This window comes from Protopterus annectens, chromosome 4.part0 (genome assembly GCF_019279795.1).
Source record: "Protopterus annectens isolate FY-2018-M chromosome 4.part0, PAN1.0, whole genome shotgun sequence".
NCBI lineage: Eukaryota > Metazoa > Chordata > Ceratodontiformes > Protopteridae > Protopterus > Protopterus annectens.
In genome coordinates, this window is record NC_056733.1 from 923,523,160 (window position 1) to 923,547,680 (window position 24,521).

At 43.1% G+C, this 24,521-nt stretch overlaps 1 protein-coding gene across 2 annotated transcripts in view; it reads left to right on the plus strand.

Annotated features, from left to right (window-relative positions):
• Positions 1–24,521, plus strand: part of LOC122799678 (coiled-coil domain-containing protein 9-like) — a 784,040-nt gene that overhangs the window by 588,216 nt on the left and 171,303 nt on the right. The window contains exon 10 of one of the 2 annotated variants that reach the window (XM_044068898.1): positions 21,605–21,649. The exons of the other annotated variant lie outside the window; for it this stretch is intronic. Within the exon in view, the coding sequence (XP_043924833.1) occupies positions 21,605–21,649 (45 nt within the window). The remainder of the gene's footprint in view (positions 1–21,604; positions 21,650–24,521) is intronic. 2 annotated transcript variants of the gene reach the window in all.

Below are 24,521 nucleotides of genomic sequence, written 5' to 3' on the forward strand. Positions count from 1 at the left end.
TCAATGGATATGACAGTATTATAATCTTAATTCTCTAGATATGGTATGGTGTAGTATCATGGTAGTGGATCTGTGGTTGTTGGAGCCCCGAATCATTTCACAGATTGCCCTTGTCCATAAGGGACATGGGCAGTACCCCAGGAATAAATTTACGGTTTCCCATCCATTTATCCAAATTTTTTTGAAGAGCGTGAGGGATGGGTTTTGTTTTACAAAGATGGAGAATTTATTCTATTGACAAGATAGTCTTTGGGATACAAATCTGTCTCTTCAGAAAGTTCTGTTAGAGTCGCAAGTAAGGTTCAGCTCCATGGAATGTGTACACTTTGTAATTTTTCTTGCAAATATTTGACATTTCATCAGAGTTGGTCAGAGAATGCCTTGTAGGTCAGGCATACGTCTCCTCTCAAATAATATGAGATGGAGTAAAGGGATAGGGCCTTTAGTCAGTCTGCATAAGACATGTGTCTTTTATGCTTTGTATTTTTTTAGTGAGAAACCTCTAGGGGCTGCTTCAGTTGGTGTAAGTGCCTGGTTAGGTACATGCAGAAAGGAGCATTGTTCTCTCTTATAGGCCAGATGAGGGCCGAGTACAGTGGCAATATCACTTCCTTTGATCTTGTTGCCATGCCCCTCACTGGTGGCCAAAGTTTAGGTTACTGTCTATTCCTAGGTCCCTCACCACTGGGTCTACGTTTAGTGGTGTGCTTGTCAGTATTTTAATTTGCAAGGATGTCTGATTTACCAAAGGGTATGATTATGCATTGTTGAACATTTAGCCTCCGGAGGCCCCCAACATTGCTCTTCACTTCAGAGAAGTATGTACCAAAAATGAGGAGTCCCAACACTGAGCCCTGTGGGACACCACTAGTAACATTTTTTTATCGAGGTAGATTCACCTATCTAGACATGTGTCCTGTCAGTGAGGCAGTTGGCTATCCATTTGACCATGTAGGAGTTTATGCCTAACTCAAGAAGTTTATCTGTGATCCCTGAATTGGGGTATTGTGTTGAAAGCATTGGCCAAATCTAAAGAAGTGGCGTGTACAGTTTTACCCTCATCCATGGCCCTGATGACTTTCAAAGAAATCCACCAGCTTGAGCAGGCATGCCCTTCCTTTAACAAAGCCAGATTTGGTCTGGTCCAGTTTTGGAGAACTCCTATGTCGTCATTAATCAGACCCATGGTAATTCTTTACATGATCTTGCAGATAAGACTGGTGAAGCTTTTGGGTCTGTTGTTCCCTGGGTCAGTTGATTGGAGACCACTGTTGCAGTCCTCCATTCCTTTGGGACAGAGCCCATCCAGAGGCTGTGTTGTTAAAGTAGGTTTCTAGCAGCTCTGATCTAGTCTATTTTAAGCTATTTAAGAAGCATCCTGGAATGTTGTTGGGACCCATGGAAGATGTGTTTTTGGCTTTAGCAAGTACAGTAAGGACTTTTTCCCTTGTAATGACTGGTTAGGGGGGATGGTTGCAGGTATTTCTTTGGATGTGGTAGGAGGGGATGGGGATAGAAGTTAGAACTGAACTTGTGGGCCAGTAGGTTTGCTGTAGTGTCAGGCTGGTATAAGTGTTGCCATTCATGATTAACTCAGCACATTTCCGAGCGCTTCCCCTGAAGTTACAAACATAATTAAAAAATAAGCCTTATGGTTATCTTTCACCTGGGAGGCTATCTTTGCCTCATATTTTGCTTTGGCAGATTTTAACCCCCTCTCTAATTTTTTTGTTTAGACTGTGGAGTGCCTTCTTGCATTGTTTTGTCTGTCCCATCTTGGCTTTGGAGAGGATTTTCTTCCTTTTGTTGAATAGTCTATTTTAGGGGTTCACCAGGGTGGTTTATTATTACCAAATCATAGGTTTGACTTGGACAGGTACTGCCTCCTCTCTGCAGTTATGAATGTGGTTGTACAGTGCTTTTGTGTACAGCTCAAAGTAGGCATCAGTGACAACCTTGTTTGGAGGGGCTTGGAAGTTTAATAAGCTGTCACTTAGTTTGAGGTAATTGTTAGCAAAGTTCTTAACAGGCTTGGAGTTTGATGGGAGTTCTAGGTTAGTTTTAATACTAAAGGAGATTGGGAGATCGTTTTCTGGTCGGATCTTATCAGAGAGGAGTTAGTGCATGGGAGGGAGCAGCATCCCTCCATGTGTGTGAGTACTTAGAACTAGGATATTTCTACATCTATTTGAGAAGACGACTATTTGCTCCATGGTGTTTCCATTGACAAAGTCCAAAAACCTCTGAGCAAGTGAATTATGGGACTTACAAGTCTCCCAGTTTATGAAGGGGTAGATGGAGGTCCCCCATAAGTATGGTATTAGGCTGAATGTTAAAAGATTCCACTAGGTTTAGGTAGGAGATGTGGATGTCCTTCAAAAATGCAACTGCAGTCATAACATGTGGGTTGTCCTGCCTCAGGCAGCCCTCGGTCGGCCGGATTCCAAAGTCTGGGTCCGACGTCGGCTGATGTCGCATTTCTCTCGGACGTCAGAGCTGCTGGAGTACATAAGCATCAGCCAACGCCATTTTCTCCAGTCTTTCTTGCCGCGCGGTGCCCGAAGCAGAAGCAGTTCGCAAGTGCCGGTCGGTCAGCTCCTGTATTCTACGATACGAAGTCATCAAAAGCTAAGTACCCTGTTGGGGACCTTTTCTTGCCTCAGCCGATGTCAGAAATTACTGAAAAAGTTAACAATTGTCTTTTTTGTGGTAAACAAATACCTCATAAGGATTTCCACTCTTACTGTCTCCCTTGCCTGGGCCCAGACCACGACGTCTCGGCCTGTGTAGCCTGTGCTCGCTTCAACAAGCGCACTCTCAGGCGCCGGGCGGAGTTCGCTGAAGATTTTTTCGGTGATAAATTTGCCTACACCATGCCGTCGGATCTTCCAACATCGCAAACTCCCAAAAAACAAAAAGACCGGGACCGACATCCTCAGCCCGCGTCTACCACCGACTCCACGCCAAAACCTAGCGCGAGTGCTCCGGTTCCCTCTGAGACTGTCTTTCCACCGCTCCGAACCGAAGACACCGCATTACCTATGACTCCGATTCCAGACATTACTCCGCCAGTTATAGACTTTCCTCCGGATACTGAAACCGAGGAAATACCCAAGACCATTGCTGTAGACAAGGTCACTCCTGCACGTGGAGCTGCAAGGCCTCCTATGGCCATGTCTATTAAGGCCTACACTAGGGCTAAGGCAGCCAGCAAAACAAAGCATATTACTTCTAAATCCTTACCTCAGCCGACTCCGGAGACACAAATTATGTCCATGGCTGCTGATTTAATTTCCATGATTAGAGGTTCACAGGCCCATCCTGAGAGAGCATCCCAGCCTCTTCCTGATAAAAGGCCCCGGGTTGAACCCTCTGACCCTACTCCTTCAGATGAAGATTCTGAGGGCTCTGTCCACTCTGATAGCCAGGAAGAGCTTTTCCAGACCTATGAGGACTTGGATGCAGAAGATTCCATCCCGTTGGCCTCCCCTCCTGAGGATATTTCTTTTGGGGAAGTTCTGTACACCATGAGGGAACATTTCAAGTGGCAAGGTCAGGAATATTCTGATTCTAGGAAACGCCTTAGGACTTTCCTTAAGAAGCCTCAGCACAGGCCCTTAGCTATTCCTCCTGTACTTGATGTTCTGGATGATTTGTATTCTGACTCTAGTGCTACCCCTGATTCTCTTCCTCCTGCTCCAGCCAAGCCCGACAGGTATTACAGGGTCCCAGAAACTCATTCCCATTTATTCAGGGCCCATACCGCTGATTTGGAAACTATTTCACAGGGGCCTAAAGGAGTTTCAGCCTCCACCTCAAAAAAATCCTTTGCCCTCCAACAGGGAAGCAAGGTCATTAGAGAGATGGGGCAAAAAGGTTTACACATCCACTACCTTATCTATGAGAGCCTTAAATTGCCTTTTTCATATGTTACAATATCAGGATTATCTCTTAGAAGATTTACAAAAAACATTAGCTTCTCCTGATCCTTTAGACAGGAAGACTTTGCAGGAAGCTGTACATAACACTCAGCAAGTAAGCAATCTCTTCCTGCAGTGTGGATATGATGCACTGGAAGCTTCATGTAGGGCAGCTATGACAGGGGCAGTGATTCGTAGACATGCTTGGTTAAAAGATCAACTTCTACCAGATCATGTAAAAGCAAAACTTCTGGATGCACCTTTGGAAAAGAACAAGCTTTTTGGTGCAGATGCTAAGGATGTGTTAAAGACCATCGAAGAAAAAGCAAAATCAGTTCAGACTGTGAAAGATTTCCTCCAGGTTCAATCCCCCAGATTCAGTAGGAATTGGCCTTCAAAAAACTGGTCCTTTCCTAATCCAGAAAAGTTTCAAAGGGGTAAGAACAGATGTGGCCGAGGAAGAGGCCAATACAGAGGCCCTTACAGGGGACGACAATGGCAGCCAGGAAACCAAAGAAGTGACAGGGGTTTCACCTGCCCAACAACCACAAACTCAATGACTTTCCTCTACTACCGCCTACCAGGAACAACTAGAAGCTCCCTTGGGGAAATTATCTCTGTTTGCAGAAAACTGGCACAGACTGACAAAGGACAAATGGATTTTGGACATTATAGACCGAGGGTACAGGTTTCATTTTCATACCTTACCAAGAAAACAAGGCATGCCAAACCTACCACAAAATCAAAGGGCAGAGGCTATCAAGCAAATCACTCTGCTGACTCGAATGAAAGCAATAGAAAGAGTTCCACAACAAGAACAAGAACAGGGTTTTACTCAAGACTGTTCCTTGTTCCAAGAAAAGAATCTCAATGGAGACCAATACTGGACTTGTCCGCATTAAACACCTTTCTCATAGTACCAAAGTTCAAAATGCTGATTCTACAGCAACTCCTTCCCATGCTGGGCAAGGAGTCGGCTGATTACTCTGGACTTCAAGGAGGCATACCTGCATGTCCCTATCAGACACAGCTGCAGAAGATACCTCAGATTTCTTGCAGGGCCAGAGCATTATCAATTCTCAGCATTGCCATTTGGCTTATCTACTGTACCCAGAGTATTTACAAAATGCCTGGCTTCAGTAATTGCTCATTGCAGGCTCCAGGGTATACAAATTTACCCGTACCTGGACGACTACCTCATACAAGCGGACGACAAATTGATGTTGACAAAAAACCTGGATTATGTCATATGATTACTTCAAGCTCTGGGATACACAGTCAACTTCCAAAAGTCAAGACTGCAGCCATCCCAGCAAATAATCTTCTTAGGAGCCAAACTAGACACAGCCTCTCAGATGGCTTACCTGACAGAAGACAAGCAAGAGAAGTTAACTCATTACTTCAAAGGTTTAGCAAAACTCACCCAGATGACTGCAAGGAGATTCCTACAGGCCCTGGGTTACATGGCATCCTGCATTCTACTGGTTCCATTAGCAAAACTACACATGAGAAAGCTTCAATGGTACCTAAAAGCATTTGGTCTCAACACAGCAACAACTTGGAGACAATCATACCACTCATTCCATGCCTACAAAAGGAATTCCTATGGTGGGCCTCGGTGAGCCAGGAAAACACAGGTATGTCATTCAAAAAACCACAGATAACACAGACCATGACTACAGACGCCTCAGACCTCGGATGGGGGTGCACATGGAAGGCAGGTGTATACAAGGACAATGGTCTCCAAAGGAAACACATCTGCATATAAACCAAAAGGAAATGCTGGCAGTAATGCATGCCATCGAGGTTTTTCAACACCAACTCCAGCAAGGCCATTTAATGATACGGACAGACAACACCACTGTGATGTGGTACATAAACAAGCAGGGGGGCACCCACTCTTACCCCCTTTTGCAGACTGATAATGCAGCTTTGGGAGAAATCACTGAGCCTAAACATCCAGTTACAATCCCAGTTTGTTCCAGGAAAAGACAATGTGTTGGCGGACAGCCTAAGCAGGAATTTCACAGATCCACACGAGTGGAGGTTACATCCGAAGGCCTTCAGACAACTCACTTCGACATGGGGCAAGCCAGAAGTGGACCTATTTGCCTCTCACCTCAACCATCTTCTACCAAAATTTTGCACAAGGACATACCATCCAAAAGCTTGGAAAATAGATGCCCTCTCATTCAACTGGAACTCCCTAGCAATCTATGCATTCCCACCTCTGCCACTGATTACCTCAGTATTACTAAAGATCAAAGCAGAGAAGCCCAATAGCTCTGGATTGGCCAAGACAACACTGGTACCCACTACTACGGAGCATATGTCACACCAGGAGGTGGGCCCTCCCTCAGTGGCCTCTACTTTTGACTCAACACAATTTCGAAACACTGCATCCAAACCTTCAGACACTGCAGCTAACAGCCTGGGAAATCCATAAATAACTTCAGCTTATCTCTCTCCAAGGAAGTTCAGCGGATACTAACAGAAGCTCGAAGACCATCCACCAGAAAGGTTTACTTAGCAAAGTGGAAAATATTCAGCAATTGGAATACCAGCAAGGGACATGATGCATCATTGCTGAACATCCCACTTATCTTGGAATATTTGGCAGATATGTTAAAGAACGGCCTCTCATATTCTTCCATAAAGATACATGCATCTGCTATTTCAGCTAGATACAACACTGATCCTCCTGTTTTCTCTCACCCCTTACTAAGACAATTCCTCAGGGGAATCAAGAACATTAAGCCACCAAGAAAGGCCCCAGTGCCAGCCTGGGACCTCAATTTTGTCTTAGAAAAACTGACTCTACCTCCTTTTGAGCCAGCAGCTTCAGTTGACTTGCAATTTCTCTCATGGAAGACAGCTTTCCTGTTGGCAATTACCTCAGCAAGAAGGGTTTCGGAGCTACAGGCCCTAATGGCAATACCACCCTTTATTATTTTCCACAGAGACAGGGTTTCATTAAGGACCAACCCTACTTTTATGCCAAAGGTGGTATCTAGGGTTTCTCTAAATCAAACCATTCATCTGCCTGCTTTCTTCCCCAATCCTGAGAATAAGGGGGAAAGACTTTTGCATACCTTGGACATTCACAGACAACTTCGATACTACCTGGACAGAACCAAGGCCAGTAGGAAGTCTGAACAACTTTTTGTAGCTTACGCCCCTGCAGTCCAAGGAAAAGCAATTTCAAAACAGACTGTTTCTAAATGGATTGGACATTGCATCAGATTCTGTTATTCCTTTCATGGAAAGACTGTTCCAGCCAATGTCAGACCACATTCCACCAGAGCTACAGCCACCTCTACAGCATTTTTAAGAGGGTGCCTACCAAGGACATTCTAGAAGCTGCTACATGGAGCTCCGTGCATACATTCTCCAAACACTGCAATCTCCCTCTGTATTCCAGATCCAGAGCAGGCTTTGCTTCGGCAGTCCTGCAGGATTTGATTGCCACACCATCTCTTTCCTAGAGCATACCTCCTCCCCCAGCTAAGCTATGGTATTCTACCCACATGTTATGACTGCAGTTGCATTCTTGAAGGACATAGTACAGTTTTGTACCTACCATAAATGTAGATGTCCGATAGACATGCAACTGCAGTCGGATTTTCCCTCCCTCCATACCCCTCTATGCCTAGGGTCCACTCCTATCCCTGTTACTCTTAGCTGGGGATATCTGTTATGGTGTATTTGTTTTATTGCTCATTTATTTGTTTGGAATCCTGTTTTGTCTTCCAGTTTGATTACAGCCTTCCTTGGAGGGCACCTGGCATCTGGGGCAAGAAACACTGAAGAAAATGGCGTCGGCTGATGCTTATGTACTCCAGCCGCTCTGACGTCGGAGAGAAATGCGACATCAGCCGACGTCGGACCCAGACTTTGGAATCCGGCCAACCGAGGGCTGCCTGAGGCAGGACAACCCACATGTTATGACTGCAGTTGCATGTCTATCGGACATCTACATTTATGGTAGGTACCAAACTGTACTTTTTCCAGACTCATGTTAGGGGATCTGTAGCTAACAAGTGTACTATAGGGGGCAACCCCCCCATGCTTGCTTTGAGCCTTGAGCAGCTCAAACGAGTCATGTTGTTTGACAACTCTAGCAGTGTACTTGTCCTTTATGAACACTGAGACACCTCCTCCCTTTGTTTTGTCCTGAGCTGAGGAGGATCAAAATGATTGAAAGGCATTGTAGCCTTTGATAGTTGGGGTACTTTTAGTTTTGAACCATGTTTCCATATGTCTGCATTCTCCAGGGTGAGGAGTGCTTCCAGGGAGTGCAGTTTTTTATATAAACTCCTAACATTGAGCTGTAGTACCTTTAGGTAGTCTTGAGTGATTTTTGTTATGTTGGAGAGAATAACAACTTGGCATGGCCTCAGAAAGGCACGATAAGGATCGATAAAGTGTTTGCCAGTATCTGGAAGCCTAGTGGTGATAAGTGCAAACCATCCCTGCTAAAAAAATCTAGGTTTGTCAATGTCTGCCGACACCGATCGATATTGGAACCCTTGTGACACCAGAAACTAAGCCAGTTGTTGAAGTCCATCATTTTTTGCTGGTACTGTGGCATCATCATTGATGAAGGTAGGAAGTTACTCAAGACTAGACTTATACCCACCTGGGACACATATTCAAAGAGTTCGTGTAGTACAGTACATCTTGGGTCATTTATACCCACATGGGCTATGACTGTGTCATACTGATACTTGTGGTTTAAAGATCTAAGTGCATGCATGATCTGGCAGATCATAGCTCCAAACCGACAGCTCACTATGATTGTCTCCTTGTTTAGCCTGTTAAGGGGGACATCAGTATGTCTTACAATGGAATCCCTAATAATTATAATGTTTGGCTGTGCGATATGTTGTTTTATGGGCTTGGAAGTGGGACTACTATGATTTTCAGAGTTGTGCGTTGTGTGAGGTACTGTCTTTTTGAATGTGCACAGGGCCACTGGGATATGCTTTGAGGGGTCTTGGAGGTTTGGGTAGATTACAAGCGAGTACCTCTGCATATGTGGGTCTGTGTTTGTTCCTTAGTGTTGGTAGTGAGCGTTTCAGGTTTAACGCTAAGAGCATGGTTTGCATTTTACTTGGGTTATATGAGTGCATTGCCTCTAATGATATTGTGTATCCATGTCTCTCACACACCATGTTTGTTCTTAAATTAAATGGTTGTCCGTGAACATGAGGCATTTCTGCACTGCTGTTGGATGCCCATATCCACCAGTCTAGAAATGGACATGACAGGGATGAGCCTATTCATTATTCCAGATTCTGTGTTTGGGAGGCAAGTAGGTGAGAGTTGCTTAAAGGTGTTCTTTGTGTTTCACTGTTGCAGTCATCTCTTGTGGGTTATCTCTGCTGGGTAGCCCTCAGCCGGCCTGAATACCAGAGTAAAGGATCTCTCTCCTGCGTCAGCTGTCTGTATAGTGTGAGGCTGACATCAGGTCACCAGAGCTATAAAATGAGGTAGCCAACGCCATTGCATCAGTCTTTCTTGCCATGGAGCCCGAAGCAGAAGTGCACTAGCATTGGTCACCCATTACCAAAGTGAAGAAGTAACCATCTAAAGCGAAGTACCCTTTTGGGAAACCTTTTCTTGCTTTTAACCAGTGTCAGAGAAAGTCAATAATTGTCTTAGTTGTGGAAAACAGATCCCACACCAAGACTTCTATACCAGGTGCATCACTTGCCTAGGCCCAGACCACAACACCCCTGGTTGTCAGTTCTGTGCTCTATTTAAGGCTAGGACTATTAGAAGCAGAGCTGAAATTGTAGGTAGACACTTTAGCGAGTCTATTTCTCATCACAAAATGGCGTGGGTCAGTCAGGCTGCTGTTGATTTTCCCAGAAAAAAGAAAGATGAGGAAAAGGATAGGCCTCAAAGTTAGGTCTTCTGACAACTCCGATCCAAAGTCAGCTAGCCTTCTACTCCATACAGTTGCTGAACTCAGTGAGGCGCCTTTGCAGCCCCTGACACCAGCTGAGGATCCGTTGCAGGCCTCCACAGAGACCCGTTTGGAGTTGTGTACACCGCCAGGTCCATCTTCTCCTGCAGGTATGTTGGTCTTCAGTCATGCAGTTGGGTCCAGAGCTGCTTCACAGGCAGTGGCTTCCATAGGGACTATTCCAATGACCAACAACAGGCAGAGAGCAATGACCACGCCACCGGTTAAGCTAAGCTTGTGTAAAGCCAAGGAATCCACTAAGCCCAAAACCAAGACTACCCCTAAAAATATTCCATCCCAGGGACCCAGCCACCGGCTTCCTTCCACCCACAGTCACAGCAGCTGCTCAGAACGGCAGATGATCTAATCACCCTGATAAGAGGAAGCCAACCCACCCAAGCCACTCCAGCCAAAAGAAAGAGGGACACTTACCCTGAGGCTCTTTCTGACCATGAGTCTGAAGGGTCAAACGTAGAAGAGTTCGAGACTAAAGAGCAGACCTTTGCAGCATTTGAGGATTCGTATGCTGAGGGCCCCATTCCTGCTGCTTCCCCACCAGAGGACATCTCCTTCTGGGAAACTTTAAATTCACTCTGAGAACATTTTCAATAGGAGGCACAGGACTACCCTCATAAAAGAAGAGACTGAGAGAGTTCCTTGACCTGCCACAGTGTAAACCTCTGGCCATTCCTCCAATCCTGGATGTGGTGGAGGATGTCTTTCTGGAATCCGCACTCACCTCAGACTCTATTCCACCTGCCCCCAGGAAGCCAGACAAATATTATAGGATACAACACACCTGCAAGTATCTTTTTAAAAACCCTACAGCTGACCCAAATGTCATTACTCAGGGTCCCAAGGGGACTAGGGCTAGCTCCTCTAAGAACCCCATTCCAGCTGATAGAGAGCAGACCCTTTGACAGACTAGGAGAGAATGTCTACACTTCAGCTACCTTGGCCATTAGAGCTCTGAATGGTCAATTTCATGTACTTAAATACTAGAAAAATGTGCTGGAGTTATTAAAACAAAAAATGTCCACCCTACTAGACAGCAGTACAACTAGGGAACTAGCAGATCTTATACACTCCAGCTCCTAAGAAGCCAAACATTCCCTGCATTGTGGATTTGATGCATTGGAAGGTTCCAGCAGGGCTGCGGTATCTGGCAAAGTGATCCATAGGCATGCCTGGTTAAGGGAACAACCTTTGTCTGACCAGGTAAAGTCCAAACTATTAGATGCCCCTCTGGACAAGGACCAGCTATTTGGACCTAAGGCTGAGGAGGTTATTAAGAAAATGGAAGACTAGGCCAATTCTATGCAGACTGAATTATTTTCTGCAGGTACAGCCTCCCAGGTTCAGTAGGAATGTTCCCACAAAGCATTGGTCCTTTCCTACCCAAACAAAACTGGTCCAGAGGAAGGGGTGCAGGGACACGCCTTCCAGGCACCAGCCCCAAGCCCAGCAGAGATCCAGACAATGGAACACTGCCACACCTAGGCAAGGGAGTTCTAAGCCCACTCCCTTCTCCAAGGACTCACAGGACTCTGTGTCTCTCCCCCCTCCCCTCTCCCCCACACCCCCCCAGAGAGACTAGGAGGAAGACTTTCCCTCTTCCTACAGAATTGGCAGGCCATCACCTCAGATCTATGGGTCCTAAAAGTTATTACCAGTGGATACAGATTCTCTTTCAAAGAAACCCCCAGATATTCAGGCTTCCCAGATGTACCAGCAAATCAGAGAGCAGAGGCAGTCCGCTAGATCCAAAAGTTGCATGCCCAAGGCACTGTGGAACCTGTACCAAAGGAGCAGGTCAGAAAAGGGTTTTATTCCAGACTATTCCTGGTACCTAGAAAGGAGGGCACCTGGTGCCCTATTCTTGACCTATCTACTCTGAATCTGTCCCTCTTGGTTCCAAAATTCAAAATGCTGACCCTACAGAAACTTTTGCCAATGCTGATGCCTCATGCTTGGCTAGTGACCCTAGATCTGAAGGATGCCTACCTCCATATCCCCATAAGGAAGTCCTGCAGGAGTTTCCTGTATTTCAGAGCAGGGTCACTACACTTTCAGTTCTCTGCTCTGCCCTTTTGTTTATCTACTGCTCCCAGAGTCTTTACAAAGTGCCTGGCTCTAGTCAATGCCTACTGCAGACAGAAGGGTATACAGATTTACCCCTACCTAGATGATGTCATCCAGGCAGACACCAAGGAAAGAATCCTGTAGGATCTCACCTTTGTTGTTAACTCTCCTTATCTCCCTGGGATTCACTGTCAAGCGGGAGACGTCCCAATTTCACTCCACAAGAAGGTTAACTTCCTGGGAGCTCTGCTGGACACAGTAACACAAACGACCTCCCTCCCGCCAGAGAAGCAGACCTTCCTCCACTCTTACTTTTCTCAGCTGACCTGCATGACCCACCTCACAGCAAGGATATTCCTGCAAGCACCGAGATACATGGCCTCCTGCATTCTGCTGATTCCACTAGCCAAACTGCACATGAGAAAACTACAATGGTACCTCAGGAATCTTTGGTGCCAACACTCACTGGAGTACCAGCTGCCCCTGATTCCTTGCTTAAAGAAGGAACTCTTATGGTGGGCAGAGGCGTGTACCCTGAATAAAGGTCTACTTGTTATCACTCTCCCACAGGGCCAAACCATCACCACAGATGCTTCAGACACAGCCTGGGGAGCACACCAGAGATGTATGTGCACCCAGAGCATTTGGGAATGGGAGGTTCAGGGCCTACATATCAACCTAAAAGAAATGCTGGTGGTTCACAGGGCAATCCAAGCTTTCAAGGATCATCTGAGACCAGGAGTGCTCTTAAATAAGACAGACAACACAACAGTAATATGATACATCAACAAGCAGGGTGGGGGGGGTACACATTCCTACCCCCTGTGTCGCTTAACTATGCAAATCTGGCAGCCAGCCTCAAGTCTGGGACTGCATCTGATTGCTCAGTATATCCCAGGGAAACAGAACACCCTGACATACCAGTTAAGCAGAAGCCTCCTGGATCCCCACGAGTGGCAGCTGCACAGGGGGACCTTTCTCGCCATCAGCAAAACCTAGAGGAACCCGGACATGGACCTCTTTGCAACCTCAGACAACCACCAGATAACCAAGCTCTGCTCCAGAGAGTTCCATCCAGAAACCTGGAGGGTGGATGCCCTGTCCTTCCCCAGGGGCAACCTGTTTGTGTATTCATTCCTCCCCTTGCCCCTGATTCCCAGGGTACTTCTCAAGATCAGGGAGGAAGGCGCAAAGGCTATTCTCATTGTTCCAGTCTGGCCCAGACAGCACTGGTACCCCATGCTCCTCAGTCTGGCCAAAGAACCTTCCATGACACAGCCTCTAACGACAAACCTAACTCAGGAGAAAGGGAAGGTATTGCGTCCAAACCTCCCCACACTCAAGCTGTCCGCATGGGTGATTTCACAAAGGTGGATGATGCCACAACCTTCAGCAGGCAGGTTTTAAACATTATTAAGGAGGCCAGAAGGCCCAGCACCAGAAGGTCCTACTCCACCAAATGGTGTCATAGCAAAGATATCAACAGCACCCAGGCCAGTCTGGCATTTATTCTGGGCTACCTGGCAGAGCTCCTAGAAAAAGAATTGTCATACTCCTCCATCAAAACACATGCCTCAGCTATCTCTGCCTATGTACAGTTTGATCAGCCCATTTTTCCCCATCATCTGTTAAAACAGTTCCTTAGAGAGGTGGCCCACATCAGACCACCTAGAAGGCCACCTGCTCCTGGATGCGATCTAAACTTTTCCTGGAAAAACTAACTTTGCCTCCCTTTGAGCCAGCTGCTTCAGCAGATCTGAAGTACCTTTCTTAGAAAACTGCCTTCCTGCTGGCCATCACCTCAGCTAAGAGAGTTTCCGAGCTTCAGGCCCTTATGGCCACTGAGCTCTTCATTTACCATGCTGACAGGGAGTCTCTTGGGACCAACCCCTCCTTTATGCCTAAAGTGGTCTCTGATGGTTACCCTCAACCAGGTCATCCATCTACCTACCTACTTTCTTTCCCAACCCCCATAATAAAGGGGAAAGAATATTGCATACCCAAGATGTGCACAGACAGTTGAGAGATTACCTGGATAGGACCAAGTCGGTCTGAAAAAACTGACCAGCTACTGGTCTCTCTTGCTTTTGGGGCAGAGGGAAACCCATATCCAAACAAACCATTTCTAAATGGATTTCACATTGTATCCATTTCTGCTATTCCTGTCATGGAAAGAGTCCTCCCAAATCCTTCAGGTCGCATTCCACAAGGGCAGCCTCTACTTCGACAGCCTTCCTGAGAGGGGTTCCAACCAAGGATATTTTGGAAGCTACTACCGGGACATCCAATCCACACCTTCACCAGACACTACCAGCTGGCTACCTTCTCGAAAACCACAGCAGGCTTTGCATCTGCAATCCTGCGGGGCATGATGGCATCCCCTTGAATGGGTGCTTGCTTTAAGCTCCTATCGTCCTTCCTTCACCCTATTTCTCAGCTTCGGAAATCTTCCTACAAGTGATGACTGCAGCAGTGAACTATGAAGAACATAGTACAGTTGTGTACACTTAGATATTTGAGTGTATTCACTGTTGCAGTCCTGTTTTCCTCTCACCATCCCCCCTTTTTTTCTCTTCTTGGGGGCTCATACCTGTTGGGGGCAAGAAAAACTGATGTAATGGCATCGGCTGCTTCATTTTATAGCCCTGATGACCTGACATTCGCCTCACACTACAGACCGCTGAAGCAGGAGGGAAATCCTTTACTCTGGTATTCGGGCCTGCTGAGGGCTACCCAGCAGGGATAAACCCACAAGTGATGACTGCAACAGTGAGTACACTTGAACATCTATATTTATGGTAAGTGTACACAACTGTACGTCTAAGTGAGAGTGTTTAGCAATATATTATTAGATGACCTGCAGTGGTGCTGCCCTCCACAAACTGGCAGCTCTTCAAGCAGCTGTGAACAGTGGGAGACTACGGAGATAGTTTCCTGTAGAAGTTTTTAAACTGGAGAGGTTTGCTTATATACAAGGTATGGGTAACTGCATTTGTACAAATACTAGCACGATGAAAGTCTTTTACTATATTAAGCACTCAGGCCAATCAGCTAAGCACACACTAAGCCTTCCACCAGCAATTCTTAACTCAGCTGGGTTGAATCAGCCGCCTGCTTCCACCAGAGTCGAAAAAACCCTCTTAATGTAAAATGAACTGATTTTGAGGTCCAATGCAGTATCTAATGCTTTACAACAAAAGGCCCAGCTCTTGCACTATCAGAAATTATTGGAAATTAATTCAAAAACCCTGAGAAAGTGTGCAAATGTAGGAGAAATTCTGCAAACAAGAAAAACTGCAAAATTTAGAAATATTTTGGCAAAATCAGAGAACTTCAGCAAGCTCAGAACAACTTTTGTAGTATTAGGGAAGGTTAGAAAATATCAGAATACTGTCTAAACATAAAAGCAGTACAGTAATAAATAGATGTCGTTCCTTTAACAAGTGCAGGCTGAAAAACAGTGATAAATTCAACAAAATCAATAAATGCAGTACAGAATTAAAATAGCACTGTTGGTCTCCCAAGTGTACAACAAATTCTAGAAGGTTTTAGATTTTTGCTTGGAAGGGTTTGTACATACATTGTTATACCCCAGGCAGACTTCAAAGAAATTTCCCTCAAGTAGATAGTAAATGCTGAAACTGTTAAGAAAGTGTTCATTGGGAACATGTTTTTGTGAATGTAATGACTTGGCAGATTTTAAAAATTCCCACTATAGTACTTTGTCAGCCATGTTGGGGGAACAAATGATTGTAACCAAGGACATTATTGTTTTGAGTTGTGATACAGGATCTGAATTGCATAGACATGGTAAGGCTTTACTGTATTTAATGCTATTGGCTGCCATAATGAGAATTAAAATCTAAACCAAACATAAATAGTATTGAATATTGTAAATATCAAAGCAAATTGAAGTGAAATCTTTAGAAAAGGGCAAGAGCAAGCTCATAGAAATAAATAGAATTTGATGATAATACATGCAGAATAATGATCAGGAAGAGGAGTGAAGCATAGACGTAGGTCGAAAACAAACCGTTTATGTAATGATGAAGTGAGTGAAAATTGTTAAAACCTATCTGTCCTGTGTGAATGCAATGAAAATGTTATGCTTGGTTTTATTTTCAGTTACTGTACCCATGTCACTTCAAAAAAAGTCATGTTTTTAAAGATATTTTCAAACAAAAATTGTGGAGCTGTCCACTGCTCAGAGTTGGTTAGCAGTACCTTGTATAGTAGCAAAATTATAAAGCTAATACTTAAGACTTTTTAAGTCATAACACCGAAAGGCTTTGGATGGAGCTAAGCTTAGGCCAGCTATATAGTATTTACATCACTAAGGTCATAGCACTATCCAACTTCTAGCCTTCACCTTAGATGCCACTCAGCCGACTCCTTTAAAACCAATACATTTCCTGATAATGTGAATTTGCAATTTCCAAATCTCTGTGGCCAGCTTGGTAGATATAACATTCTGAGACAGTGTAGCAATTGTCTCATGTACTCTTGACAATCTTTTATTCCTTAAAGAAACTAACACAGTATGCATGAGATGTACATATATAACTTCCTTGGAGGCAAAAAAATCTATTTTAAAAACAAGGTTGACACACACCTTATTATGCTGATAAAAGAAACCTCTCAAAACTTTGAAAGACCACCTAAGTCATCAAACTGCAACACCCACCCTCTGCAATCACAAAAGCACACAGCAAAAGCAATACCTAACACTTCACATAAGCCTACACCCAATGATCCCCCAAGAGCAAAGCCCATAATGCAAGCAAACACGTTACCTAGTGCTCTTGTTACAGGAGGTTTTATTGTGCAAGGTAGATGCTCCTCTTACCAGGATGGACATGGAGAAGATAATGATTAGTTGCTACCTGGAGCTAGGATCCACAATGACACATGTACGTGCACACACACACGTCCCTGCACAACAGATAGCAATATGATTCTAACATAGTTCATGTAGATGTAAATGCCCTGAGGCATAATTCTCTGGACTGTATGAAAAGAGACGTAATGGATCTCTCTGAATGTGTTACTTGCCATGCATTGAGCAACATTCTGCCTTCACCAGGGATGATGCTGCAGTATGAACAGAAAATTATTGATTTTAATAACTGCCTGTGTTTCTGGTGTCACTGCAGGGGAATCCAGTGTCTGTCAGCATTGGAAGGCCATGGTTAACAGACCAGTTTGCTTTGCAAGGATGGTCTGCACCTGTCCCCTGGGCTTTCAGATATTGGCTAAATCTCTATTTGTCCTCTTACACCCTTTTTTAGGAAATGTCAAAATGACAAAACTACAACATAGCAAAAAAATCTCAAAGCTACCTTAAGGTTTTAATGTTCAATGCTAGGAGCCTAAACAAGAAACTCCACATCCTACAAGCTCTCCTCACTCTGGAGAATGTAGACATCGTGCTGTTCCTAAGACTTAGTTTAAAGCTGTAGAAAGTACTGTAGCAGTGGAAGGCTACAGTGCCTTCCACACGCTTAGACTAACAGCAGCACAGACAGGTGGAGGTGTAGTTTCTGCTAACTTACATTGTGACAAGTTTAGGTTAGTTAGACAGTGTCATGCCCTGGCATTGATCCATGTCCAAGTCTTCTTGGACGAGGTTCCTTAACATCTACTGGCCAACTGCAGGTCACCCTCTGTCCCGTAAAGCTCACAGCTCTTACCTAGACCTACTAGAAGCATTCACCATCCAACAAAATATCCTACTTACTGGAAGATTTAACTATCCCTTTATAGACTGGCAAGTGTACACTGCCTCTGTCTCGCAGGCAGAATGTCTCCTGCACTTTATAAAACACCCTGGATCAGATTGTGCATTGCTCAACCAGAGTATCAAAAATATTGTAACTAGTCCTCACCAACATGGGACAGTGTTGAACACCCCCCCATGTCACATCCTTGTTGGTGAAGTTGGACCACAAAGCTGTCTTCCTTTAAAATTCAACCTGGGATACCCAACTAAACCTGTAATAGTTAGGAACTGTACTAAAGCAAACTACATCCTATTAAGCAATAGTTTGTCAAAATTCACATCTACCCCACACCCTGAAAACATAGCCAAAATCAGAAAGAACGACTTTCATGGAGACAAGCTCTCCGATTCCACAAAATAAGAAACTTAGAGGTCTAATAAAGTCCAGCAAGGTCACTTGCGAGATAAGGATAGCCTTTAAAGCTAAGGACAGCCACAAGGCCTTCTTCAGCTATGCCAGTAATTTTAAAGGTAATACTCAGCAGTGTGCAAAACTGGTGATAAATGGTACAACTTTCACTGACCAGGGTGGCATAACAACTCTACTGGCTGATATATTTATCTCTAATTTCACCCACCACTCCCCTGCCTACTCCTTGTGAAATCCCTTCTAGTATATCCCCTTCAACTGTCAACAGGGAGCAGGTCCTTGTGGTGCCCACTAAGGCCAAAAGCTTTGCTTCATTGGGCCCTGACAGTATACCCAGTTACCTCTTAAACAGCCTGAAACATGACCTAGCAGGACTATTTGAGGCACTCGGCTACAGCCTTAAAACAGATTACACGCCAGGTGACTGGAGAACCGCAGTGGCCATCCCTCTTCATAAGGGTGGACCTTCAAGTAAGTACTACACACCCATCAGTTTGACAAGTCTAATATGCAAAGCCATGGAAGGAATTATCATGGAAATGATGAAGGATATTGGCAACCTACAGACACTGTACCCATCCCAGTTTGGTTTTAAGGGAAGGTCTTGCCTTCTTAAACTGGTAGACTTCTTCAGGAGGGTCATCTTGGCTATGCATGAGGGGAACTTGGTACATACCACCTACCTTGACCTGGCCAACCAATGTGTTCAATAGAATACCCCACACGGGTATTGTTGCCAAACTCTCAGAACTAGGGATAAATCCCTACATAGCTCTCTGGATAGGCAGCTGGCTCATAGATGAGACCCAAGAATTTAGGATCAATGAGACAACTTCCACCTAGAGACTAGTCAGCAGCGGAGTACCCCAGGGCTTTGTGTTGTGCCATCTCCTGTTTGGCATCTATTCTCTGAAGTCAAGGGGCTCTGGCTCACCAAGTTCACAGATGACTAAATTGGGAGCTATCATAGATTCTCCTCATGACACCAACATTCTGACAAGCAGGTCTAACACAAACAAATAGCTGGTGTGAAACCATGGATTAAAACTCAATGCAAAGAAATGCATTATAGTGCCCTTTGGGAAAGTGTCCACCCAAGCTAATTATTTCATTGATAAAACCTCCTTAAGAGTTGACCTTCCTAGTTAAGGATCTGAGAACATATATAGACAGTAATCTGTCATTCAAGCAGCATGTAGTCAAGATAGTAAGAAAATCATTCTGTCACCCAACTTATAAGCAGGAGTATTGCATCCAGGTTCAAGGAAGTAATAGTAACACCACTACTCGGCCCTTATCAGAACCGTCATTGAGTATAATGTTTCCTTTAGCATGTACCTAGCCAAGAATTTATAACAGTTGGAATGCCCCCAGGGTATGAATACCCTCTCCTACACAGATCACCTTAAGGTCCTATCTCTGTGCTTAGTGTCCTATAGGTTACTGAGACACTGTCTATGCCTAGTAATGTAAGGTGTCCTTGGATCCAGCTCTGATGGAGCTCTTGCACATCAGCAAGATGAACAACACCAGAAACACTATATGCAAGGATCTGAACTTTGTCTGCAACATAAATAGAACCTACCTGAGGGACCGATTTGTGTCTCAAAGGATCCTCATGTTATGGAGTAAGCTTCCAGACTGCGTGAAGTGTTCATCTCTGACCCTGCTTAAAAGAAGCCATGATAATTAGATGGGAAATCATAGGTTTATCCCCAGCGTGGCACCCATGTCTCTGATGGACAGAAGTTGACATTAAGCAAATTAATCCCCAACTGACATATCCCCTCTGACACACACAACCCTTGCCTACCTCCTTACTGACATACCCCCACCATATAAGTGTCCAAGGAACTCTGAGACAGGACTGAGTTGAGATGCACTGCTAGGCTTGTAAAGATAATGGTGGTTGCTAGCCTAGTATGAACCTATGAAACTAAAATTACTTTAACTCAACATGCTTCAGTTTAATGCTGCTGCACACATACAGTAACCTGTTTCCCAGCAGTGCATCACAGTGTGTTGTACCTTGATGACTTCATTGAGTGCATAATGAGCTCTGGAGGGTGGACAAGCAATAGTTTTCAATAATTTCCTTCAGTGATGCAGGAGAAGAAACATCAGACAGCTGCATGCACAAATATCAGTCAGCAATAATATAAAAATGTACATTTTTTGAAGAGGCATCTCAGATCAAAAAATGGACATTGCTTGCAATTCATAGCACTGCTGTGCTTTGTCGGAGTTCACAGTTTCCTTTCTTCAAATGAGTGGTTTCATTGGCAACTGTTACATCATGTCCATAAAGGAAAAAAAGTATAAGGTTAAAATTATTGGTTTGAATATACAGCTTGTGTCAACAAATGACTTGGTTCACTAAAGCACAGTGTGTGTGCCAAGCACTTCTCCAAGAGAACCATATATAAAATTATAAAACATTAGACATGATGTAGCGCTTTAAAACTGTTTCTTGCATGTTTTGTGGGAAGTTGGTTAGCCACTGCCCAGAGGGGAAGCCCACTGAAGGGGTGCAGTGTGCAAAACAGTTAAAACTTAGTGTTATGCTCCCTTCCATTTCAGCCAATTCCATATGATCAGTAGCACACTAGATCCACTGTTTTCCATTTCATGAACCATGGTCATTCTCCTACTGTAGTACACTGCACAACTTGGGAATTGATGTGTTTGACCTGCTGACTGCCATTAACTTCTAAAATAGAACTATTAAGAGTTCTCATATCATTAGCTCTTTGAAAAATCTTTTAGTAGGCCATTTATTGTCATGCACACATGACTGCATTTAACGGGCAACGTGAACTGATAGCCTTCTCTTTGATGCCCTAGCAAAGGACTCTCTCTCTTGCACCTGTATTAAAGCTGTAGCCTGGAGCCTCAGAAAGGAAAGTAGAGCTTTCAGGGTCCGCTAAAGTGTGCTCCTAGAGTTATGGCATTTCGTATTTTCCTCATATATTGCACAAAATACATATCCTTAAAGTTGATTGCTTTCTTCTGACCGTGATTTTTTTCCCTGTCATCTAATAGTTTAATATCTGAAGATCACAGTGAAGATTTGTTAAAATATTTGTATTAAAGTAATTACAATTTCTAAGAATGAATGTCACTTGAAACCAAAATACATTTTAAACCTTCTGTTAAGTAGTAGTGACGTTTGCTTCTGTAAAAGTGAATGTCTAACTAGGAGTAATTTGCTGTGTTTATTTTCATATTAAATCTTCTATCTTCATGATAACATTTATTGACATGAAGATGAATTACTGAAAAATGTTTGTTGTGATCTTTGAGAAGTTGATTTGTTTTACAGAAAAGTTTTAAAGGCCAGAGCCCTGCTTATTGGGAAGTTAGATGAATTTTTTTTTTTGTAAGTAACGTATTAATGACAAATGTTGATCATATTTCTTTTGAAGCAGGTATAAAATAGGTTAGTGACTTAATACGTGAAGGCATGTCCTTTGTGTTAACAGGAAAAGGATGGCGTAAGAATTTACGCGTGAGGTTCAAGTTACCAGGTCTGCTTGGGTGTGTCACTTTTGCTTAATGGATGCCCACTGCATGATGCATGCATAATGGGCTATGTTAATTTTCTTTATTTAATTAATTTTATTTCAGAAGAGCATTTTTAGTTAGGCAAAAAAAATCACACCACAATCTGTAATGTGTACCAGAAAGGAGGATGCTTTCTGTAAAGTGCGAAGTGTAACAGCTAAAATTTTAGCCTTTAACAGTGTGTACATATTATATTGGTTTTGTAAAAATGTACATGTAGCACTGCCTGCCACTGAATATTCCGTTTACTAGCTTGTAGTACATTGTGTTCTTGTATTATTAACACTTGGAAACTTTAATAGAAAAAGTAATGATTTAACTATTGAGGCATTCAGAGATGCATTCATTCACCTTAAAAAAAAGTTTGTGCTGTGAGGAATGACAGACTGAAACATGTAGTTTTAATGTGATTTAGTTTGCAGAGTGTTTTCTAATATTTGCACATTTACAGTGGTTTATACTAATGCTGCATGCCAAGCAAGGTACATGACTGGTTTAAACATATATGCATGTATCAACTGATATATTTTTAAGATATTTTGTTCTTTCAGCTTTTTTTCAGTATTTTTTTTTTAGGTCATTATGGTTTACTAGGCTGACTGTGCCTTTGCTTCTCATCACTCTGTGAAGTTAATTCTGTCACCCGTAAAGTTTCATAGCATGTGCTGTTCCATGTAGACATGTTTTTTTTTTTTTTTCTCCTGTAGTTGGAGACTTCTTCCTTTGGGAATGCTGTTTTGGTAAGGGCGCTTTGTGTGAGTGCTTATGAGTCTGATTTCATACAGCTCTATCTGTGAATTTATATGGACAGAAGCAAAAAGTGTCTTTTGGTGCAAGACTAGCTGGGAGCACATTTTGTCTTGGTGCATAGAGCACAAGTATTAAGACTCGGCCAGCAACTTCTCGCTTCCTTAAACCCATTGTTTAGGCTGGCATCCAGTCCATTTAGTCATCACAATATGCAGGAACACACCAAGCATGGTATCGCACTCATTCCCCTATGGAATGGTAAATACTTAGTGTTCTGTATAGCTTGCGTGATACCAAGGCTTATTCCTGAAAGCTCTTTCCTTGGATACAATGCAGGTATCTCATATCCGCTACCATTTTAACTGAACTTAAAGTCACTAGCAAGGTGATAAATATGCAAAAAAAATGGGATCTGTTTTATCGCAATTCCTCATAAAATAACTGGTGGTAATGCAAGACTGTTCCACAAAAGAGTTGGCTAATTTGATTAACTTTATACTTCATGAGGAACTGTTAGACAGTTTTTGATTTGGTTACCCTTTGAGTCATTTAGGCACATTAGGTGAATTGGTTGCTTATATCTCCCTTTTACTTTGTCAAGAAAATTGTCTTATTTGGAAAATGAAATATAAAATCATAGAAGTAAACTACTTAGAAGAATACTGCTTGCAGTATATAAATGCACAATTTATATGGGTGATTTGCACCACAAAATGCATAAAAATATATTTTATGTATTTTAATCAGCATAAGACTGGGGACAGTTTCAGAACATTTTGGTATATGGCATTAAAGAAAGATGAGGCTTTCTAAATTGATGGATATTGAACATGTGTCTTCAGCAAAGTGCGGGGGAAAACAAATCGGAATGGAAATTGATGGCATTCTGTTCCTGTAGAGCTTATGTCCTTGGGATATTTTGGAGCTGAAGACCATCCTGATGTCATAATTCAGTGCATTTTTTGGTGTAATTAGTTACTTTTTTGGATACACCCAATATATATGCATCCAGAAACAGAAGAGCTATAATTATATATACTATAGTTATAGTGAGAATCATTAATATATGTCTGTAATAGTGTAGAACGTTATATATGTCAAGATAGAATTTTAATAGGTTGAGAGAATATAAACGGCTTGTAACTGAAGGTTTTAATTGTACCATGATGTGTTATAGACCAGACTTCTTGTCCCCCCAGAAACATTTTTCATGTCACTATGTGGGTTTTACAAGGTTTTCCAGGGTCTCAATTGAGACTTCCTCTTAGTTGGTTGCTTCTGGCACATTTCCCATGAGAGATACCCAAGAAAGGGCAACTTCAAAAACTGACTAAACCACCTGCATTGACTTCTGTCAACTTGGAGGAGCAGACTAAATTCCTTCTAGATTTTTCTTAGTAGATAACTTACTTTACATTTGTTAACTTAGTAAGTTAGCTGGTTTAATAAACTCTCTTCAGCCACAGCCCATGACAAAATGACTGAGGTAAACATTTGTCCTGGACAAGTATTCATGTAGAACAGTTAAATAAGTTTTGAAAAACGACAAAGTACTTGGAAACAGGAAATCACATCAGTCTAAAAGGTCATAGACAACAAAGGAGCACTTAGTACGAGTGTAACAGACAATTTACTAGAGAAGTAAACTGCAAAGTGAAGAAAAAGTAGCCGGAAACAATTAAGTAAAACAGTTAATTTATTAGAGGCGGGATCATAATATCATAGTACAAGACATAGAGGGAAAAGTTACAGGAAATACAGTTTAATTGCAGCATGTGTTCACTTAAATTGAACATACCCTTGTGTTTATTTGTTAAATGGTTTACAGCACTGATCCACATGGACCTTTTTTAGACTCTGCAAGGGTTAATTGGGTAATTGATTTGCTCAGAGTCACACAGCAAGCGCATGTAGGTGGAAAGAAACTGTTGATCACATGAAGAACTCATTAACAGTGTAGGTTTTAGTCCTGCAGAATAAACTCTAGACCAGTTTTGTTTATAGTGGTGCACTCAGAATATTGATATAGGGCCAGATTCAATAAAGCCTACACTAAGTGTACACAATATGTATTCAGTAAAATTC